Source organism: Dipteris shenzhenensis, chromosome 25 (genome assembly GCF_047967505.1).
Source record: "Dipteris shenzhenensis isolate YYH24624 ecotype China chromosome 25, Dip_SZ_1.0, whole genome shotgun sequence".
Classification (NCBI taxonomy): Eukaryota; Viridiplantae; Streptophyta; class Polypodiopsida; order Gleicheniales; family Dipteridaceae; genus Dipteris; species Dipteris shenzhenensis.
The window spans coordinates 44434266-44458105 of NC_141620.1; the positions used below are offsets into that span (position 1 = coordinate 44434266).

Genomic DNA, 23840 nt, shown 5'->3' on the forward strand with positions numbered 1-23840 from the left:
CTAGTGGCGGAAACAAACCCCTCAACAGGGGAAGACCTCCTGGATGGAGGGAAGGAACCCAGTGGAGGAAAGTCAATAGGGGAAAGAATCCTGGCACCTGAAGAAGAAGCCCTGTCAATAGGAAATCCAACCACTGGCTCCCCAAAAGTAGCGGGAACAAACTCCTCCTCTGGGAAATCTGAACTCTCTGCCAAGGCTGAAAATGAGTTCCTGTGGAGCAATCCAGACACCGGAGTACGAAGGATCCCTTGTGAGGGAAGAGGATCAACAGTGTAAGCTATCCCCTTCCCCCTGTCCAAGGGAGGGAGTGAGGAAGGCTCTCTACCCGGTGTCTGCCCAGCCGCGGAAATCTCTCCGTCCTCAAGAGGAACATCTGGCAGTGCTGGATCTAAGGAAGAAGCTGCAACTGGGGAGGAGGTCGAAGCTTCAGCGTCTCGGACTGTGCAAGGTGAGACAGGAAGGACAGCTTGAGGTGAAGCAGAATCTACTAAGGTACCCTCGTGAACTGAAGGAGGGACCTGCACACGTACTGGAACCCACTGTAAAGCGTCACGTGTGCCTGAGGGAGGTGGGGGTCGAGGAGCAGGACCTGTACCACCCCCCTGGTGAGGCCGAGGAATAGGTACTGGACCTGTACCACCACCTGACTGAGCAGGACCGCCACGTGAAGAATGAGGAGCAGGAGCTGGACCTGTACCACCCCTCTGTCGAGGTCGAGGGGCAAGTGCCGGGTCTAATCTCCCCCCCTGTCCCCCCTGTCGATGCCCTGAGGCGGTAGCTGTACCAGAGGTCTTCTTAGGCCTTTTCTTCTTTCTGGGACAATCCCTGGCAAAGTGTCCCGAGGTCCTGCAAATCCTGCACTGGTCCTGCCTGCCTGAAATCTCCACTCTCTGGCGAAAAAAGGAACCATCCGGGCGCTGTATCATGACGTGGTCCATCTCGAGGTTAGGATCCTTGCAAAGGACCCTAACTCTAGGAACCCCATCAGCCTTGGTTGCCTCTGCTGCAGTCAATGGCAACCCAGGGAGGGGTGGGATCTCAGCAACTACGCCAAAATGCTCCCCAATAACAGAAAGAAGTCGATAGTAGACCTGGGGAAGCCCGGGGAACCTGATGAAGAGCGAAAAGAATTTCTTATCTGCCTCAACTGGGTCGAAACCAAGGTGAAAGGCTTCAAAGAAGATCTTCCTGTGTCCCAGGTGTAAAAGCTCGGCCTTGAGCACAGTGCTCGCAGCCTCTGGAGTGTCAAAAACAACCTGGAAGAAACCTCGTCCCAGAAGGCGAACATCTACCAATCGAGGAGCGAGGTCTGGGGGGAGAGCCGCAAGCATCCAGTCTCTGGCTTGGGATCTGGAAGGGTGAGACCCGAAGATGCGTGCTAACAAAGTGGTAGAGCACTCAATCTCTACATCCTTCCTGAGCTGCTGCAACTCGTCTTTAGAGAATGTGATAGTTTTCGCGGCCGGTGGAGATGGAGTAGGATTGGCTGACGGGGAATCCATCGCCAATCAAGGTGAGGAGGCCGACTCGAACAGGAAAAAAGGCTCCTTCCGTTCCAAAAAACTGCGAGGGGCAAGGGAGGGGAAAGGAGGCTAGGAGGAAGCAGGGGGGAAGGGGAGGGAAGGAGGAGAGGGGCTAAGGCTGAGAGGGGAGAGGGGCAAGGAGGGAGGGGAAGGGAGAGGAGAAGAAAGGGAGGAGTGAGAGGAGGAGAGGGGGCGGGAGAGCAAGCAGGGAGGGGGCGGGACAGCAGGGGAGGGGGCGGGACAGCAGGAGAGGGGGCGGGACAGCAGGGAGAGGGAGCGGAGCAGCAGGGGGGAAGGGGCGGAGGCAGGGGGAGAGGGGGAGCAGCAGGGAGAGGGGGCGGAGCAAGGGGGGAGGGGACGGAGCAGCAGGGAGAGGGGGCGGGACAGCAGGGGGCAGAGGGGAGCAGCAGGGGGGAGGGGCGGAGGCAGGGAGAGGGAGCGGAGCAGCAGGGGGGAGGGGACGGAGGCAGGGAGAGGGGGCGGGACAGCAAGGGGGAGGGGGCGGAAGCAGGGAACAGAGGGAGGGAGTGAGGGACAGGCAGGGGGAGGGGGCGGAGCAGCAGGGGGGGAGGGGGGGAAGCAGCAGGGAGGGGCTAGGGACAGGCTGAGGGGGGAGAGAGACGGGCTGAGGGAGGGGGAGCAGCAGGATCCTGGGGATATGATGAAGCCATCCTCTGAAATCTTGAGAAAATGGTCACGATATGTTGCCATCTTCGTAGGAAGCTCCGTGGGATGAACCCAAGTGCGAAACGTGTGTAGCTGCAACAAATCTGCCCTGATAACCTGGCTGAGCTCATGTCGAGTGAGAGGGAGGCGAGGGGCATCTATGCTGTATCGAAATGGTGGCAGCCTATCCATATCCAAGCCCAGCGAGGTGAGCCATGTGGAGAGTGTGTGGTACCAACAAAAAGTATGACCTCTCTCCGCTAACATCTGCGAGGATGTCAGTGCTAGCCACGGTAATCGTGCTCTGCCTGCTGCTGAGTCTCCGAGCGCCCTGATCCTATGCAAGTATGTAACTCACTGAAATGCTGCATCTAGCGCTAGGGGTGTAGCTCCGAACTCTGCGAACGTAATCTGATGCGGTACCGTGGGCTTCGCTCTGATCAATCTGGAGAACATGATGATCTGTAACCTCTCTACTCGTCTCCAATCTGCAACCCTGAGATCTCCTGCCCAAAAGGGGCTACACCAGCGTATCGAAAAGTAAGGACTTCGTGTCGGGATGCTGAAAATGTGATTGTGCACACTGCCTCTCGAGAAGAGCCAAGGCGGCATACCCTCTACTGATCCTATCTCGTGCTGCATGCGTCATGGTGAAGACTGGTTGGACCTCTAAATGTGGCACCCAAATATGTATACTCCCTTAACTAGCTCCACCTCCTGCCCATCAAATGTGAAAGAGAACTCGCCTCTCCTATAAACCTGGTATGACGTGTTGAAGACCATGACTTTGGTCTTCCCAAGGTTTACAGACAACCCTCTGTCCTGACAAAAGCTGTGGAGTGCATGGAGATGTGCCTGTAAACCCTGCTGGGAGGAAGAAATAAGAACCACGTCATCTGCATAGAGGAGAATCGGTATCGTGGATCCTGCCAGTAAAGAACCTGTACCACCCATCGTCTGTATGTACATCTCTAACTCACCGATATAGAGACCAAAGAGTGTCGGAGACAAAGGACACCCCTGCTTCACCCGTATCGTACTGCATACTTCCGCCGACAGCCCCGCCCGTGTCCTGACTCTACCTGTGACTCTCTCATACAAGGCCATGATCGCCCATTGAATCTCCCCATTGAATCCCAAGTCACGAAGTCGCTGGAAGAGTCTGAAACGCGGCACAGTGTCAAATGCCTTTCTGAAGTCCACGAAGCAACAATAGAGCCATTGCTTACGTGACTTCGCCTCCTCAATCAAAGCCCTGAGTGTGAAGATATGATCTAGAGTCGAGTGCTCTGCACGAAATCCTGCCTGCCCTCTAGCTCTCATGCCTGTCGCCTCGGCATGGTCATTTATATGTCCTTCTAGAATGGTCGCATAAATCTTGGCCATGACATGGCCAATCATAATGGTCCTGTAGTTCGACGCCTCCAAAGGATCCCCCGACTTGTGTATGGGTACTATGGTATTTTCTAGCCAACTAGGTGGAAGACCTGTACAAATGGACTCGTTAAAAAGACGGGAGAGGACTGTAGCTAAGGCATCAATCCCATGGATTACATACTCCGCTTGCAATCCATCATGGTCCTTAGCTCTCCCAGTCTTCAAACGATGAGCTGCTGCTCGGACACTATTGGATGAGAATAAGGCAGAGGAGGTGGGTCTAGGCACATGGGATAAGTCGATCTGTGGCTGGTTTGGAATATCATATAAAGTGTAAGAGGAGTTTGAGATTTCAAGCGAAGGAATTTCTTCCAGAATTCCTTGGAATCACAGCTGAAAAGTAAACTTCTCAGCTCCTCCTCATTCCGGGCTAGAAATTGGCACTTTTTGCGTCGCACCAAACGCTTGTAACTCTTCTTGGTCTCAATGAGGAGGGGAGACTTCTCCTGTGTCTCAAGGCGAAGCTTCCTGCGGAGTTCTTTACACTCCTCATCATACCATCCATTACAAGGCACAAGACCGACTGGTGGAGGACTGGATGTGTGGCAAGTGACGGGGAAGGACTTGTGGGCTGCCGAGATGATGGAGGTATGTACAAGGTCCCACCGATCCTGTGTGGAGGGTAGGGCATCGAGAAGGTGCGGACGGAGAAGACCACTCAGGTGCTGGCTATAAATATCATCAAACTGGTGGTCAAAATGAACCTCATAGTATGGCTGACGCTCATGATGTCTAGAAGGGGGGGCATGAGGAATCTGGGTAAGAATAAAGTGCAGACGTGCATGATCGGCTGAAGGCATAAAAGGGTCGACTGTGAGGTTATGTACAAAAGGGATTAAAGTCGGGGGACCCAAGACGTAATCAATGACGCTCGTACCACCACCCGCGAAGGGAAAACATGTGGCTGTGGATGAATGCGGCCACTGTCGAAGTCCATTATAAATGACCATGCCGTGCGATGAGAGAAGCTCCAATAGGCGATGTCCCTGATCTGTCACCTCTACCCCTCTATCTGAAGATAAGCATGGAAAACTCTCATCTGGGGCAGCTGGAACTAACACTGGATCCTCAACAAAGTCCAAAATCTCTGCCTGTCTGTCTGATGTCCTCGCGTTGAAGTCTCCTAAAAGGATGACCTCTCCGCGGCGTGAGTACTCCAATACATCGGCTGACAAATCCTCAAAAGGTGACTGTCCTGGTCCATCTGAGGCATAACGAGACTGTCTCGGGGGAAAGTAGCATACTGCAATAAACAAGTCTCTCAGGGGGGGTCTCCTGATCCGTACCCAAAGATCTCTGGCCCGATGGTCTCTCCTCATGACTGTGAGTATCGATCTGAGATGCTCTCTATAAAGAACTGCCACACCGCCAGATCCTCTGACTCCTCCTGATCGTCTAGTCTGCTGTCGAAAGACAGACTCCCAGGCATACCCTGTCACCTGCGGCAAGCCTCTCTCTGGGCTCTCATGGGTCTCTGTAAAGAAGACGATGTCCTGATCAAAAAAGGCCTCTCGTAAGTTGCCAGGCTGAGCTGTGAGGGAACCATTACAGTTCCAAACTGCGAAACTCAAGCTATCTGGCAGACTACGTGTCCCATAGGCCTCGTGTCGTCAACTGTGGGCTCCAGCCGGTCTAGATCGCATAGCTCCTATCAAAAGTCTGCCCTCTCTGATCACGGCCCACTTGCCCTCACGACGGGCAACATCCCTCTGTGCAATGAGACGTCTATGCTCCTCCCACTGAAGAGCTGTAAGGTCCTCATCCATGTGAATCTGTGGATGGTCCCTCAATCTAGATCTCCTTCGTAATACTGCGAGACGGGCCTTAGCATCTCTGAATCTGATGATAAGTGGCTGGTGCCGTGCTGGATCCCGGCCCACTCGATATGCAGCTACTATGCCATGATCCTGAACTCCGAGTGTCCCAGATATGAAATCTGTCGCCTGATCCATGGCTGATCTCGTATCTGATCGCTCAACTCCGCGGATGCGGATGTTGAGGGCCTTCTGAGCTCGCCGCTGACTCTCGGCAATAGTCTCAGAGACTGTGGTCTGCTGGGCCTGTGGGGCTCTACGCACAACGTCCACCCACTCTGAGGTCTTCTGTACCTCTGTCTGCAGTGTGGCCAACCTCTCCTCAACTGCTGCACTATGCGCTCAGCATGTGTCCGTAACTGGATATCCCGATCAATATCTCTGGTATGAAGCTGGCGAATATGGGAGTCCTGATCAGATCTATGACTCTCAACTGTCGATAGCTGATCAGTCAGTGTGTGTATCTGTGCTGTGAGAGACTGAATCGCAGCGCCCTGAAGTCTGCAAGTCTCCATGCACTGCATAACTAAATCTCTCAATCGCAGATTATCTGCCAGGACTGCTTCCGCTGTGGAGGGTGAAGGGGAGAGGGGGTACAAGGATGAGGGGGTAAGAGGGTAAGAAGGTGAGTAAAGGAGGGGTGCATAAAATGGAGGTCCTGAAGAGAGAGATCCGGTAGAAGGAAGTAGGGAGTCAGGGACCGAAGAAGAGCCTACACTAGGGGAGGAAGGGGCTGAAAGGGAGGGTCGGTGGGGAGAGGTGGGAAGAAGCTGGGTAGGGACTAGGGGAGGGGAAGAAGAGGAGGGAGGAGGCTGGGTAGGGAATAGGGAAGGGGAGGAAGAGGAAGGAAGAGGATGGGTAGGGACTAGGGGAGGGGAGGAAGAGGAAGGAAGAGGATGGGTAGGGACTAGGAGAGGGGAGGAATAAGCAAGGGAAAGGGCTAGGGAGGAATGAACGGGAGCAAGAGGAGGAGGTGAAACTGAAGGAGGGAGAGGAGGAGGATTGAGTAGAGGAGGTGGGTAGGAAAGGGTTGGGATTGAGGCAAGGGAGGTAACCGGAAGTGATGGGGGAGATGGAAGTAAAGGAGATGGGGTCGGAGCCACAGGAGGATTGAGTAAAGTAGATGGGTAGGAAAGGGTTGGGGTGGAGGCAAGGGAGGTCGTTGGAGGTGGTGGGGAAGGAGATGTTAAGGGTAAAGAAGAACTTGCCTCTTCGGCTCTTGTACTGTTGCCTATGCTTTTATCTTTCTCTACTTTTGCTCCTTGGAGGGCCATGGTGGAGCTCCTTGTTTTTGTGGCATCTCCTTACTCCTGGAAGTGCTGAATTCTCTGCTCCAAACTACCTCTGAGGGCCATGGTGGAGCTGCTGAATTCTCTGCTCTCAAAACTGTCAAAACTGCCTCTTTTTGCCCTCAAAACTGCCCCTTTTTAACTCTGTTTTCTGTTTCCTGCACTTTAAGGACACTTGCTGTAAGTCTATTCACACGGGGGGGGGGAAGTTTAAGACTTTCCTTAAACCCCCTTCCCTTCCTACAGAGGCTTGCACAGGGAGGGAGCTGTTGGCTTGCGAGGGAGCTGTTGGCTTGCGCAGGAAGGGAGGGTTGGCTTGCGGGGCTGAGGCTTGCGCACGGAGAGAGTGGCCTTGCGGGGCTGAGAGACTGGCGGAGGGGGAGGGGCTGAGCGGGGGAGGGGAGGCGAGCGGGTGAGGGAGGGGGGACGACTGAGCGGTGAGGGGAGCGGGGGAGACGGGGGAGAGAGAGAGAGAGATTTACATCTTCAAGAGGCCTTGCAGGACTATGAGACAAAGTACATTCCAAGAGTAACTCATACAAGCCAATGTGTGCTGAGGAAAAGGCCTTGCTCAGTACTATGCTAAAAAAGCTTTTAAAAAGTAAGAACTCAAAACTAGTCTTCAAAATACATAACCATGTGCCATGGTGGCTCTCTTGTGAGATGGGAAGATATATTGTATCTGTATCTATCGGGTTGTCTCTCATTGTGGCGGGGAGCGTGGTCTCTGTGATCTCTGCATCCGGTGAGCCATGTCAAGAGTGATGTCTCTACTTGGGCAGTCCCATCAGTTGAGGATGGGATGAACCTCCGTCGTATGTGCTCACTCACTCTAACCAAAACCCAACATGGACCAAGAACAAGTACAAGATGTGCAGTTGGTGCCGAGCTATGAAGTAGTGCCGAAGGTGCTGAAAAGATCATAGTGGTAGGGAGAGAAGCAAGCTAACACTAGGAATGGAAAGGAAAGATAACAAGCATAATGGAAATGAAATGGAAAGAAAATGAAAGCAATGGACAAGTACTCACATGATACCAAAAGAGCTTGATGTTGACTGATGTGATAGACAATAGACAAGTACAACACTATATAGTGTGACACTAGACTCTAGAAAGCCATAGTGTATATGGGATAGCTCCCAATATGACACGTGGCATGTCTAGGACTCAATAGACTATAAAACACATGTAGACCACCTAGAACACTCATTTTAGACTCACTTTGGCTTCATATTCCAACAGGTGCACAGTCGTACGAGCTATGAACCTCCGTCATACGTGCTTACTCACTCTAACCAAAACCCAACATGAGCCAAGAACAAGTACAAGATGTGCAGTTGGTGCCGAGCTATGAGGCAATGCTGAAGGTGCATAGTCAAGTTTGAGAGGAAGTTGCACCAAAAACTTTCTTATGTCTTTTCTTCTTCTTTGGAGTGTCTTTGGCAAAATTCCCAAAGATCCTACATATCTAACACTGCTCCTGCCTGCCTACTATCTAAACTCTTTGCTAAAAAAGAGAGCTATCTAGGTGTTGGAGCATGATGTGGTCATAGAAAATGTTAGGATCAGAGATAGTAACCCTAACTCTAGGTACCCCATCCATTCTGCATGCCTTTACCACTAAAGAAGGCAAACTAGGAGGGGAGGAATCTTAGTAACTACTCCAAATGTAGCTCTGATCGTGGCAAGGATTGATGGTACACCTAGGGAAGACGTGGAAAGGTGATAAATAAAGATGCTGTTTGCCTATCCTCCTCTACTAGGTCGAATCCAAGAGAGAAGGGCTTGAAAAAAATATTATTGGAACCGCACACTGAAGGGTTGGCATTGAGCACTATGGTCGCAGCTCCAAGAGTGTCAAAAGCCACATAAAAAAATCATCTTCCCCATAATCAACGTTGGTGAGGCTAAGGGCGAGATCCTCAAGTAAGGCCACAAGGATCCAGTCCCTGGCCCGTGGTCTAGAAGGGTGCGACCATGGAAGCGTGCAAAGAGTGTGGTAGAGCTCTCAAGATCCACATCCTTTTGCAATGCAACAGCTCATCTTTTGAGAAAATACATGTCTCATGACCTGTGCAAAGTGTATGAGGATTGACTCAATCAATTGCCATTTGTCGATCAAGAGGAAGGCCGATTCAAGCCAATGAGGGAGCCATCCTCGATTGGAGAGACTGAGGGGGAAAGGAAATCTAAGGGAAGGTAAGGGGAACATAAGGGAAAACTAAGGGAAGGGAAGAGGAACCTAAGAGAACACTAAGGGAACCTAAGGGAGAACTAAGGGAACCTAAGAGAAAGCTAAGGGAACCTAAGGGAGAACTAAGGGGACCCAAGGGAAAACTAAGGGAAGGGGGTGAGAGGGAGTTGGGCTGATATGGAGCTAAGAGGGGTCTGAGAGAGAGGGGATGAGAGGGATCTGCTGGGCTGGATTGGCAATCTTGAATAGGAAAGGAGCTGTTCAATGTGCAAATCTGTAGCTGTAAATGGAGCTGCAAGTGGAGCTGAGAATACGCTGAAACTGTTAAAGAGTGGAGCAGCTGAGAATGCATACATTGCAGCGGCTAAACCTTGAACCAAGAGCTGGTAAATTTTCTGGAGTATGCACCAGCTTTGGGCTGTTATGTGGCATAGCAAGCAAAGCCAGGAAGGGTGAAATGTGAACTTGAAGAGAGCTACTTTCAGGCACATCAGCTTCGGGATTTGTGTGGCACAGCAAGCCAGGCCACTAGGGTTGAAATGAGAGCTTGAAGAGCTCCTTTGAAGGCGCACAAAGTCTAGAAGGCAGACACCCTCTTCCAGGTCAGGATGGACAGGAGAAAATGCCACGATACCTGTCCTCTTCCCTCCTTCAGATATCAGTCCGGGAGAGCTTACAAAGAGTGTGGGTAGAGGAGATAAGGGGGCTGGAGAACTTACGGGGGGAAGATATCCCTATGGCAGCGAGCTAGGGGCTGCAGATCTATACGATGGGGAGCAGCTTGCTGTTATGCAGTGATTTTATACCTCTTGGTATCAGAGGGGTTAGAGGAGACAAACTTCTCCAACTATAGGTTTAACTCAATTTTAAATGTTGTCACTCCTTGTGATGATTCTCTTATTTTTTTTTCATCTTTCCTTTGACACCTTTCTTTCTTGTTTTTCATGCATTATACATATGTACCTTTCTCTATATTATTGAAGACTTTGGTTGAAAAGTGCAGGTTTTCATAGTCAATGTTACCAAAAACTACGCATCAAGCCAGTTTCATGATGATCTAAAGGCTTTATACCAGCTAGCAGGTCTTGGAGAGAACAGACCTCCAATTGTCTTCCTTTTCGATGACACACAAATTGTGGTTGAAACTTTTCTGGAGGACATAAACAATATATTAAGTACAGGGGAGGTAAGAACACATTTCGACCTTGCCTTTCCTTAACTTTTCTCTATAAGAAGTCTGTATGTCTCTACCTTCATAGTTGCATCTGCATATGTTCATGTACAGGGTTGTATGGGAGTGGGGGTGGGTGTACAAGGATAACCTTTGTTCTCATGCAATGGAAAATGAATTAGGCATGTCAACTTCTGGACACTAAGAAGGGAAATAGGGAGAGAGGAACATGGCCTAAATTTCCTGTGCACATTAAAAACATATGGGAATATATGGGGTGAACGGTCGGCTAGTGATACTAAAGGATGCAAAAGAAGAAAGACAAAACACTGCAAGTCTATTATCGCTAAACAAGGAGAGAGAGATACTAGGTGAGAAGGAACACAAAAGCATGCATATGGCATGCTATGGGCAAGGAATCCAGAACTTTTGTAAGCTTCATCTTCTTTATTTTCAATTTTTATTATGCTGGAGTGGCCTTTCATGTTCTGCATATGCCTTTTGAGCAAGTTGTGGGCGACTATGGGCTCGTGGAAAAACTACAGTTTGTGTCAGACTGCTCTCTCCCTCTTCACCCCTGCTTGCATCCTGGCAATGAAACACATTAATATTTGAATCCCAGTTCGGTAGTTAGAAGTTCCTTGTCTAATTGTTACGTCAGCCATAATCCCGGAATCGTCTGGTGTGGTTATGGTGAAGCGGGAAACCAGCTTACACACAAAGTGTGTGTGGGAAATTGTTCCACCCAATCAGATGGTTCGTCATTTAGGTTATCCTTTGGGTTGGTCAGTTACTCGTCGCCAACAAGCTGACTGGATATTATCAAAACTGAAAAAAAAACTTGAATATTGGAGTCCTGGCAACATGGCCTCTACATACATGTCAAATTACAAATTGTTCAATCGATTCTAGTGGCTTATATTCAGTTTTACTTGCCTCTGATATGTACAGCAAGGCAAAATGTTCTTCTTTTATGTCCACCGTTCTGGAAACTTTTGGTGTTCAAAACATGGCAAGAAGAGTTTGAGATTACTCTCACTATAGCATCTCTGCTCACCAAAAATGCACGGGGGGTTGAATATCCTTAACATTCAAGTGCATATTCTTGCCCACAAGGGGAAAATGATGCTGCAATTCTTGCAGGGGTTGCAGCCTTAGCCTGCTATGACACGTCATTTGCTTTCACAGCTCACAATTCCTGCTTTTGGATATTGGCAGCTTACACAATGGGATTTCATTTTGGGTTGTGTTGATGGCAAGATCAAAGGATGTCCCTTGGTCTCTCACATGTTACTGGATTGGAAGCATGTCCTCTCTCATTTGGAATGGCATGGTTGGGATTCTTTGCAGGGAAACTCTCTTAGAGCAGAGAGCATACATTGGTCAAAGTCTTTTGCCCCCCCATTGGTAGCACAGAAGCCTAGACACTCATATTTCCTTGGCTTGAAGGGGATCCACTTAATTGTAGATGTCATTCATGATGATGGAATTCCCCTTTTTATTCCTTTGGCTGCTGCAAAATGTCTTGGTACAGATTCATGTGGCAAACTATTACCGGAATACTTCAACCGTTTCAGCCCATTTCGCCTTTGGAGCTTGAGGACCATCTTCACGACTGGACACTTTCTTCTCCAGGGTCATCTTGTTGCTCTTTGAGGCTGTCACATATTACTATCTCTTCTTTATAATATAAAGTTCTTTTGCCTCCACCATGGGTTTCTCACAAGGCGAATTAGCTTTGGCGATGTCGTGGTTGGTCTTCTGTCCCAATGTTCAGATACCTCCAATCCCTGGCATGGTCAACCTGAGGGTTGCTTCCTGATGTGGAGTTGTTCGGTTCTTCTACTCCCACTGCTGGGTGTGCAGGAGAATCATCCAGAGAAAAATCCCCCACTACTTCCATCCAAGAGCTCGGATAGGACGGTTGGGTGTGTTCTGGAAATGGTTGAAATGTAGAGGCAGCACTTGGGCCCATTCTCTTCTTTCCTTTTTGTGCTTGCTTGAGCATTCCTCTATATGGTAGTCCAACCACCTCGTATGTAGTTTCATGAACCTCCTGTGTCGTTGGGGGGTCAGCTTCTAACATATATAAGTCGAGTAGAACAAGGTCCGCGACATCTTCTTCTCCCTGTATGTTGTGGGCTTGCCTTGAAGGTCTGAAGTTCCAGACTCCAGTGTGAATGTGGACGGCTCCTGCAAATTGTCCGGTCTCTTGACCCCTCCTAGGTTGGTCAGGTTGCACAATGGATTCAATAACCCTTCCAAGAGTCATTTCCGGCACCGCCTGCCTTTGAATGACATCAGTAAGTAGGTGGTCATCCTCTTCTTCTGCAGATCCATGAGTGTCTTCTCCAATACCATCATTGTGCTCAGCCAGCCCATGATCTATGTGGTCATCTTCTTCTTCCATAGATTCATGAGTGTTCTCTTTAGTACCATCATTATGCTCTGCCAGCTCATCATCTTCTTGCATAGCATCCTCTTCCTCCTCTGTTGTGACCCCATGGTCATTTTCTTGGTGTGAGGCATTTATGTCGTGTGCCTCCATTGCTTCCATTGCTGCTTCATGGTCTTGTCTTTGAGTCACCCTGGTGGCCTCCCCACCACTTGGTCTGGTACTTGCGGACATCATTTGCTGATACATGTGGGGATTATTAAGAAGACCAAAAAGCATTCGTTCATACATGAGATCAGCCAAACCAGGTGGTGAAGAGGCTTCCTGGCTCACCTCTTGCGCATTCCGTGAAGTACCAAGATGGGCTTCAGGATCCTCTTCTGGACACAACTCCACCATGTTGATGGCTAAGGATCCCAGGGCCCCCATCCAATCCAAGATGACAGCTTCTTCCTCATCTGGTCCAGCATGTTCCAACAAGTACGTCAAGCTCTCACCATCATCTCGTGCTGCTGTTACATAGGTTTCACCTTGGAAGGGTGAGTCCTCCACATAGGCCAACTCTTCTTTCTGTAGGGGCCAATCCCCAAGTGCCCATCGCTCCTCTTCCACCCCTTCTTCTTCATCAAAATCCTCTTCCCCAAGTTCCACAGGTCGGTGACGGGCCCTTCCAGTAACCATGTCTATTTCTAAGGATGTGGATCCCAAAGGCAGTCGAACTTCATCACTTGACCAATCTTGAATGGCCTTTGCTGAGCATAACCATGGTCTACCAAGAAGTAGAGGATAAATCTGATCACCCTCCGTCATATTAAGTACAATAAAATTGGACAGGAATGTAACTCCACCAATCTTCATGTGAACACCTTTGACAGCCCCCATAGGCTTCACCTTGCGTTGATCCGCCATGCGTACTTGAAAATGTACGTCAGTTGTCAATTTCAAACCCAGTTGTTGAAGAGTACCTCTCGGCATGATGTTTACTGCTGCCCCACCATCCAAGAAAACATCTTTCAGCTCCACCCCATTGATCTCCACTGTGAGCTTGGGACTTTGTTCACATGTGAGGGCAGCATAGGCTGAGCAATTGTCTAGTGTTACTCCATCTTGAATTGTTACTGTCTCTGGTATGGGTCTGCCCTGAACAGATCCCCTTTGGCACCCTCCTGGCATGCGATTCAAAAATGCAATAGTCTGATGCTTGATATGTGGAGACAATTGACAGAGTTGTCGTAAGGTGATATTGGGCCTAAAATCCATCAAGTCATCCATCAAAGAATAGGGCTGGACAGTAGCAGCAGCCTTTTGTGCCTTCATCCTCCGAGCTTCCGGCCGAGGGTCAAAGCTCACGCGAGGGAGAGGAGGTGCCTCTGGATTCTCAATCAATTTTTCCTGTGGTGACTCTCCCATCACCCATTTCCCCTTTTCTTGGGCACTACTAGGCTTCACCCCTTTTTTCTTCTCTTGCTTCATTGTGCTTCCTGAGTGGAAGGTGGATGGGCCTGCCTGCGACTCCTCACATTTTTGCCCTAAAGTTGTCACTTCTGTTGCAAACCTCACTATTCTGGACTTGCGGGAAGGGAACTGAGGTGTGACGCCTTCATCTTCAGAACTAGATTGAAGATCTTTGGTGACACTCCTGACCACCTCCTGGTACCTTGAAGGCATAGATTGCTCACTTGGAGCTGAGGTAGTTTTAGAGCTATTGATAGGTCTCGATGGCTGTGGGGCCCTTCGGGTCCTTTCTAATCCAGTTACAGGAGAGGACAAGGGTGATGCAGTCCTGTGCCCACTGTCCACCTTGGAGGAAGGAGGTGGGGATGCCCCTCTAGTGACTGAGCTGGTATTAGTTGGTGATGAGGCCTCCGATATTGATGTTGAGTCATCCTTACTACTGTCACCCTTCATTTGTGACCTAGTCACAGCTCCCAACACTACACCAATCAAATGGGGTTTGTCACCCTCCCCCGCCACTACTACATCAACCATGTTGACTTGCGATGTTGATTCCCTTCTGCCATTGGGACAATCTCTGGTGTAGTGGTCATTTGTGTTGCACTGTGTACAAGAGGGTCCCTCGAATGGTTGTGTACAATCATCTTGGTAATGGCCATACTCACCACATCTATAGCACATGATGGGCCTGCGAAAGTTGGTACCTCTGCCTCCACGTCCACCTCGGAACCCACCCCGTCGACCGCGGATATAAGGGGGTCCATATCCACCCCCTGACATAGGTGGTTGATACTGTGCATAGTAGGGCAGAGGATAGAAGTATGGAGCCCCAAATTCACTAGGAGTAGGAGCTTGGAGCAAAGGAGGATTAGGAAGTAGTGGAGGTGGAATGATAGGATGGGTGGGTGGTTCAGGTGCCTTCACAGGGGCTGAACCTAGGGGTACTGGCCCTGAAGTGGTCGATGCAGCTTTGTTGATTGTAGCCACCAGTGGTTCTCCAATTGGATACTCCGGTAGAAGCTTCCTCAACCCCTTAAGATACCTACACTCGGAGGCATCATGTCCATGAATTTCACAAAATGTGCAAAAGGAGGTCGAGGTGGGTACCTTACGCTTCGATGGACATTCCTAGTAGCCATGGCCAGAACCCTTGCAGTCGGTGCACCAGAGACCACTTCTTATCTGAGCTTCAAAGGGTGACGGTCCATCCACTTTCGTTCTGTCTTTCAGACCTTCTTTGATTTCTTCTAATTCCTTCTTGAGTTGCTGCCATGCTTGTGAGCCCTCTTCTCTCGGAAGTTGGGTGGTCTGGGCGGGTGTTGAGGCGAAACTTAACTGGGACCGTTCCATCTTCACCGCTTCCCTCAGAAATTCTTGTAGTGAGGCATGCTCAGGAAGTTTCACAACCAGCCTTATAGCAATGGTGGGCGGTAAAGCCTTCAAAAACCACCCCTTCATGACGGCGTCATTGGGTGGCACCGACATCTTTGCCGCCAAGACCCTCATCCTTGTGTACATCTCAGAGATGCTCTCTCCAGGCTTCATGGTGTCAATGGATAACTCTTGGACAATCATGTGTTCGAATTTTTCCAACTTGAAAGTGCGTAAGAATTCCTCCCTTAGGTCTGTCCATGTCTGGAAGTGGTCTGGAGGAAATTGACTGTACCATACATCTGCGGCATCCTCCAATGACAAGGGAAAGATGTGAAGGAACGCATGCTCATTCTTCACACCTTTAGCTCTACATGCTGTGAGGAACTTCCTCACATGAGCTTCCGCATCCTCATGGAGGTGGCCTTTGAACTTTTGAGTCTTCACGTGGACCTTGTTGAGTAGCTCGAGAAGTCTAGCTCTGTCTGGAGGACTGAGAACGGCCATCCCCACCCGAGAGGTTGGAGAGGCGGCCATCACCACCTGAGAGGTTGGAGAGGATGCAAGAGTTGGAGGGAGTCCCGATGGGGCTGTAATGAGTGTTGGTGCTCCCAAGGAGGAGACCACCCCAACAACTCCTCCTGTGGAGGACCACAATGGAGAAGTCACTACTGATGTAGTCATAGAGGAAGTGTACCCAGATGGTAGGGCGTAAGTGGGGGGTCTCGGTGTTGCAGAGGGAAAGGGTGAGAACATGGAAGATGTGGGGGTGAAAGAGGATGGGAGAGCATTTGGGAAAGAGAGGGACGGAGTTGAAGTCATGGATGAGTAGGCAGAAGGGAAGGAAGGAGGTGGTGGAAAAGGCAACACCGGTGTGGATGGAAAGGGAGATGAAACCATCATGGCAGGTAAAGGCATGGCCGGAGCAAAAGTACCCCCCAATGGAATAGATGTAGAAGAAGGATTAGCTAGGAGCCTGGAGCTATGCATAACAGATGAGGTAGCAGCTTGTCCACAAGAGGTTGAGGCGGGAGCAGATGGAGTCACCACTCCGGTAGAAGAGGTGGTTGATGAAGACATCGTTGCAGGAGGAGGAGAGGGGCTGCCTTGACCTTGATGAGTCCCTGAGGAGCCCTCGTCCTTAGTACCCTCTTCTTTCACCTGTTCTCCACTTTGCACTTCTTCTTCTCCGGAGTCCGGATCTGACCACCAGGGTTCCTGTTGATCCAAGTCAATGAGAGTGTCGATGAAGTTACTTGCTCTGGCTACTGCTCCAATGGGCTCACTTTGTGCTCGAGTTGAGGACTTCGCAAACTTACGTCGCACGTAACGCTTCTTGTACCTAGTTTGGTCTGCCGGAAGTCTTTTCTCCACTCTCCTCAAGTACCTCCTAGTTCTCTCACTAGCTCCACTTCACTCGTGCTACTCAACACCAGCAGTGTCCCACCGTGATCGCCATAAATTGTCTAAGGGGAGGGGGGGGTTCCTAACACTTCCGAAAGTATTACCGGAGGCCTAGGGCCACTTGTGCGAGAAGCGAGTAAGACATGTCATAAGTGTCACTGATGGTACGTAGGCGAGTGCTAGTCGATGGTGTCAACTATGTGCAAGCGGTACAAGTGCTGAAGTGATGTGAGCAAGAAGAAGACCAAAGCGGAATAACATCATGAAAGCCAACCCTCGACATGAACGGCAAAGAACTTCAACCACATGACACAGGCCCGTTGTACCAGGTGAAGGGAGAGGAGGGGAGGAGAACACAATGGAAAGAGATTTTAGAGTAGCGAGCAGAGATGGGGAGTAGCATAACTCATTAGAAAGCAAGATGACTGATACACCCCCAAAAGATACACACGAGGCGAGCTCTTGACTCTAGCCTCTCCCTCCTTCACTCATGCCTCTCGCCCCTACCAAAATGTCCCTCCCCCTTTCCCCTTTCCCCCTCTTCACCTTCTCCTCCTCTGCTCCACCCCCCGCTGCCAATCTCCTCTCCTTCTTCCTATTGGATGTCTTTTTGCACCCTTAGCCATCCTTAGCCCTTCCACTGTTTATGGGCCGCTTTGTCCTTGATGGCTTCTGCAACACTCCAGCCTGTTCTGGGTCAGTGAATCCCGTGCTCCATGTGTTCTCCTGTCTATTCCATGCGCTCCTGACACTAGTTGGTTGCAAGGGTTGGTGCACCACCTATACCTCTTAACTGTTGGACTGCTTCCCATGTGCACCAACAGGTGTATCTCGTGTACCATTGCGCCGGTACTTCCCTCTGATCGACTTTGACCATGGTGAGGTTGAGGTTTGGCACTCTTCAGTCATGTATTGCTTCCGTCATACCCAAGTCATATCCAGGTCAAGTCATGTCCAAGTCATGTCCATGTCAAGTCATGTCCAAGTCTGTTCCAGAGTGACCAAGATGTGAACATATGTGAACACGATACGACTAGGTATGACCAAGGTCTAACAACTTGGCATGTTGCTAAGGTGACCATGACATGACCTAGTTGTGACTCTTGGTGGGTCGCCATAAACTTGAGTACAACAGGCGGCATTCCTCATCGCCGTCGCAGACAGCTGATCAGGAATCGGCTCCATCGAGGTGTTTCAGGTGGTTCCTTAGACATTCTTTTTCTTCAAGAACACAAACTGCATGTTAGAGATTGCTCCAAGTGAGGTAAGTTGCTTTCAGGCCGGACTTTTTGGCTTCCTGCCTTGGGAACCAGAGGAGGTACATGCATATCAGTTTCAGATCCAATTCTCCCTCTGGTCATTGGACACGGTACCATCACCCCTTCCAGGGCCCAGTGGGTTTTGCTTTTGATTGACGGACGTAAGGTTGGTTTCCTCAACCTCTACGCTCCGAACAACAAAGGGGACCGTGTTCTGTTTTGGAAAGAGTTGTTCTCGTGGGTTGACATTGCAGATTCGTGGATTATTGGAGGTGACTTCAACATGGTTGAGGCACCATCCGATAAGCAAGGAGGCAGAGAAGGTGGTGTTCATTTCCTCGAGAGAGTAGCTTGGGATGCCTTCTTGTTCAGGTTCAGTGGCAAAGATGTTTGGTCAGATGATGCGTTTCATATTCAGTCTCAGTTAAATGATGTTTGGTCGAACCGTAGGGTGCAGATGCCTATCCATGCTCGGATTGACAGATTCTATGTGGATGACTGGGCTCTTGATAGAGGAGGGACAGTTTGCATTGCACCTGGTGTTTCCACTTCCGACCATTTTCCGGTAGTTTTGTCTATCTCAGAGCCCCATCTGAGAGGACGGTTTCACAGTATTAGGATGCCCGATGCCTTATACACAGATGAGACTCTCACAGAGGCAATCTTGGAGATCTGGGTTTCTCACATGCAGGGGGGTGGCCGGTCCTTTACATGTGGCCACAGCACTTGCTAGTATCGGCGACTTTTATCACTCTGTCACTAGTGCTCGGCGAGGTGAGGTACTCAGGTGGGAGATTGGTATCCACCGGCAGTTGGCAGCCTTGCAGAGGGAGGAGCAGAGACGACCATCACATGCTTGGATATAGGAGCGCCTTGCTGCGGCAAGGGCTCAATTGTAGACATTGCTTGATCAGAGAGCAGAGTATGCCTTCCATGTACGGGAGTCCTTTTGGATACAGATGGGAGGGAGATTCAATAAACACTTTTTCTCTATACTTGGTCCCAGACATAGTGGAGAGAGTGTCGGGTAGCTTATTGACTCTGACAGCGTTTTGCAGTCTCATCCGGATACCGTCATGCACTTAGCGACAGCTTTCTATGCCTCCCTTCTTTCTGCAGATCCTGACACACAGGCCAGAGATGTGGCTAGAGATGAAATTTGGCAGAGTTTACCTGTGTTGGTCACACCGGAGATGATATGCTCACTTGATGCACGCTTTACCAACACAGACTTCAAGACTGCTCTCTCCGCCCTTCATAAGGGCAAGTGCCCTGGTTCCGATTGTCTTACTCCATCTTTTTTACAGCCTTTTGGGATATGATAGGTGATCATATTACTTCAACCTTGCAAGGCATTTGAGACTCGGGTGAGATGCCTGACTCACTGACCAAGAGCCTCATACACCTTATCCTGAAAGGTGGCAACAGGACTTTTGTATCCCATTGGAGACCCATCACTCTTTTGGGCACTCTATACAAAATCCCTGGGCGATCAGCATCCGATTGCAGCCCCTTCTTCCAAACCTCATCCATGATACTCAAACAGGCTTTGTGCATGGCAGGAGCATATTTGATAATATCTTTTCCTTTTGGGAAGCCACAGAGTGGGCAGAGGCTGGCAATTCTACTCTTGGACTTTGAGAAAGCCTTTGAGCTTTTCATGCATTGCATGGTGTATCCCGTATGGAGCTTGCTCTAACGGTTTTCTTTAATACTTAATAGAAGTCTCTTTTTGCAAAAAAAATTAAAAATTTAGGCCTTGGAAAGAGGAGGTTCAGTTTGCATTGCTCCTAGGGTTTCTACTTCGGATCACTTTCCGGTGGTGCTAATGATTTACGAGCCGCACTTGAGAGGTCATTCCTCCAGTATTAGGATTCTTGATGCCCTTTATGTAGAGGAGGACCTCACAAAGGCAGCTTTGCAGATCTGGGTTTCTCACTTACAGGGCGGAGTGCCTTCCCTGCCACCTTTGGCACATGCCCTCTCAGTATTAGTGACTTCTACCATGTTCTTGCGAGTAGCAAGAGACGTGAGATTCTTAAACGAGAGATTGGTGTTCGCCAACAACTAGCAGTCTTGCAGAGCAGAGAGCAGAAGAGGCTACACGGTGCTTGGATTCAGGAGCGCCTTGCTGTAGCAAGGGCTCACCAGCAGATTTTGTTAGATCAGAGAGCAGAGTATGCCTTTTATGCACAAGTGTCCTTCTGCATCCAAATGGGACGTAGGGTCAACAAGTATTTCTTCTCTACTCACTGCCCCAGACATAGTAGAGAGAGTGTTTCTCAGCTCATCGACTCAGATGGAGTTTTATAGTCAGCACATCCGGATGCAGCAGTCATGTGCATAGGTACAGGTTTCTATGCCTCCCTTCTCTCAGCAGTACCTGGTAGCGAGGACACTAATGATGCCAAGGAGGTCATATGGTAGTGTATTCCTAGGTTGGTGAAACCTAATATGAGCATCTCTCTCTTGATGCACCTTTCACCAACCTAGGGTTTAAATCTGCGCTTCTTACCCTTCACAAGGGGAAGTGCCTCAACCTTGGTTTCTCTCCAACTCTTTTTGAGTTTTTACTTACTCTTCTAGAGTGTTTTTTATCATGACCAGCATGATGTATTTCCGCATTGAGCTTGCTCTCGTGGGGTTTTTCCATACTTAATAGAAGTCTCTTTCATGAAAAAAAAAAAAAAAAAAAGGGCCAGGTCTAGATGGACTTACATCCTCATTTTTCCTGACCTTTTGGGATATGATTGGGGATCACATTATCGTCTCACATTAATTCTTTTTGGGGAATAATTTCATCAATCCTTTTTTCCAACTAGCTAGCATCTGTTACACATCCCATGCAAGATGAACCATACAGAGTAATGTAGGTGAAATGGCATCTCAATATTGTAGATAATATTACACCATAAGACCATCCCCACCCCGGACTCTTCCATTTGCCACAAGCATGGATGGCATCTTTCAACTCTATCTTCGTAAAAGGGAGTTCCACCGGCATAGCCTGTTGTGGAGATAGAATCAGAGTGACATAATGAAGTAGTTCCTGCCGCGATGAAATCACATCTTGTGATGGAGAATCAGCCCGCCCAAAATGTCGAGCAAAATGAGAAACACAAGCCTCAGCAAGTTGTGCTCTGGAATTTGTCCAGGTACCATCCAAATTCGTTGTTTTTTTCATGAAAGAGACTCTATTAAATAAAGTATGAAAAAAACTCGCAAGAGCAGGCTCAATGCGGAAATACATCATGCTGGACATGAGAAAAAACACTCTAGAAGAGTAAGCAAAAACTCAAAAAGAGCTGGAGAGAAACCAAGGTTGAAGCTGAAAATGCCACCTGAACCCTGATGTACTCTCTAAGAAAAAAGGGGAGCCCCTCCATTCTGTAAGGAATATAACCCTCCTGGAAGAGGCTGCTCTAGAGGATCCTTGCATGCTCACCCAACTGGCCATCAGAGTGTGAATGGTATCAGCCAGATCAGCCCGAAAGCATCCCGTAACCAACCCGTGAGCATCAGCACCCTATTGCATGCCCTGAACCTGATCGTTTCGAGCAGACATAAGCTGCCGTACAGTACGTCAAACCTCCGTACAGATTCCGTACAGCTTCGGTACAGCTGTACGGCCTGTACGGCCTTTTCCGCCTGCTGCAGCCTGCTGTTCCTGCATCAGCTCTGGTTCTCGGTTTGTTTTCTGCGCAGGCTTTTGCATCCGGACTACAATCACGCCCTGATCTTGAAGGCTTTCGCTCCTATCTCTCCCCTCTTCAGTCTCTGGGTCTGTTGCACCTTTCCCATCGCCAAAATCTGCTATTTCCCTCTGAAATATATTTCATTTGGGGTTTTTCTGCTGGTTTTTTTCTCTTTTCCCTCTACAGAACTGATTTCTATCCTATCTTGGCCTCTACATCCTTTTTTCCCTTCTTTCTCCTTACAAATATACTCTTTTGCTCTTCTCTATGGGCTTCCTGTGGGCTTTTCTTGGGACTGGTTTTTTTCCTCCACTACCACTTTATAGGTACCTCCTTTCTGAGCTCCACCTTTTACAAAGCTATGGCTGGATATTCCTATGAAAAGACATTTCAAAAGGAACGTTTGGTTCACTGCAAGAAGCAAAAGCAGCAGGCTGAGGGTCAGCATGACCTGGTACATGATACGCTTGAGGCCCAACTGGTCTATGATGTCATGCATGAAGGATTTGCAGACACCAGGAAAGAGTGCAAAGACTCGGTTCCATCAGTTGGCCTCATGGTGGAAGTAGATGAAATTGTGGATCCTGTCAGAGAATATGCCAAAAATGCAGTAATTTTATTTTTTCCTAGCCGGATGCCACCTGCTGCAGAGATAGGCAACTGGTTGACTCGCACACTGGCTGGCTCATTTGTTCGCAAAGTGCACTATGCAGCCAGGGGTTTTTTTGAGGTTATTATGGTGGATGAGCTACATAGACAAATGCTTTTGGAACATTCGCCTCTTTTTTTTGGGCAACAAATGGTGCATGTATTGCCATGGTCTCCCACAAGGGATTATCAGGCTTTAATCCGACATAGATGCCCGGTCTGGGTTGAAGTTGTAGATTTCCCACAATGCATGGCCTCACTCTTGCCTAAAATTGCAGCTTCTTTAGGCAAAGTGGTATGCCCACCACAGCCTAATGGCAATTCAAATCGATTTTGCATTCTTTGGGATACTGATAATCCCACACCGGACTCTTATTCAGTCACGGTGAATAATGTGGACATGGGAAGTGCCTTTTACAAACTGAAATGGGGATTATTTGCAGGGGCTTGTTTTGACTGCAAAAAATTTGGACACATGGCTTCACAGTGTCCAATGAATCAGCATAAAATGCCTCCTGCTATTTTACCGGTTCAAATGCCTACCAAGGATGCTCCTACTTCTATTGCAAATAAAAACAAAGGCAATAGACAGCTTTCTGGAATTCAGGATAAAGGCAAAGCTCCAGTGGTTTCAAATGGGAATGTTTCTTCACATTCACCTCCTGCTATTCAACCCTCAACAAAAGGACAGAAACCTCCAATTGATGGATGGCAAAGTCCAAGAAAAGTTATTTCTGCTAGAAGACTTCCACCCCCTCGTACTTGGAATGGTGCGTCTTCCAGTGGAAACACCCCAGAGGTCAATACAGGAATTGGGATCACATGGGCTGCAGTGACAGCCAGCAGAACACTCTTCCATGAAGAAGAGGTTGCTGCTCTGCTGTCTACACCTCAAGTGGATATTTCTTCTCAGGGGAGAAACATTAACCCTGAGATAGAAATGCAGGGTTGACATCATGAAATTTACTGTTGTACATAGTTGTTATATTACTATAAATATCTGTAAATATGATTGCTCATATCAAATGTTTTACACTCAATGTCCAGGGGATGTGTGACAGTAGGAAATGGAAAACGGTGTGGCTGTACATCAATAGATTTCAGCCTGACATAGTGGCATTACAAGAACATAACCAACATGTCTATGCAGGAAAGACAGGACACTACTGTGGCTATGACATTTTCTATGCTGGAGAGCACTCTTTCTCAGGGGTGGTCATTTTGATCAAACATGAGCTCCAACCGGTTATTGCTTTAAATGACCACAAAGGAAAATGGCTTGTTCTTCAATGTGTTATTCGAGGAGAGGTGTTTGAATTTGCCTCTGTTTATGCACCCCAATCCTCTAGAGAAAGAACTGAAATTTGGGATGCCATGCAACAATATCCATGGAGATATCATGCCTTTATATGTGGGGATTTTAATAATGCTCCTCAACAGGGAGACAATACCTCCAGACATACTCACATGTTAACCCCCGAAAGGCATGCATGGTCACAATTACTGATGCATCTGGATT

At 48.9% G+C, this 23840-nt stretch overlaps 1 protein-coding gene across 1 annotated transcript in view; it reads left to right on the forward strand.

Annotated features, from left to right (window-relative positions):
• LOC147885929 (dynein-1-beta heavy chain, flagellar inner arm I1 complex-like) overlaps positions 1 to 23840 on the forward strand; it is a 629024-nt gene that overhangs the window by 389372 nt on the left and 215812 nt on the right. Inside the window, exon 48 of the mRNA XM_087396248.1 lies at positions 9927 to 10109. Coding sequence (XP_087252374.1) covers positions 9927 to 10109 — 183 coding nt within the window. The remainder of the gene's footprint in view (positions 1 to 9926; positions 10110 to 23840) is intronic.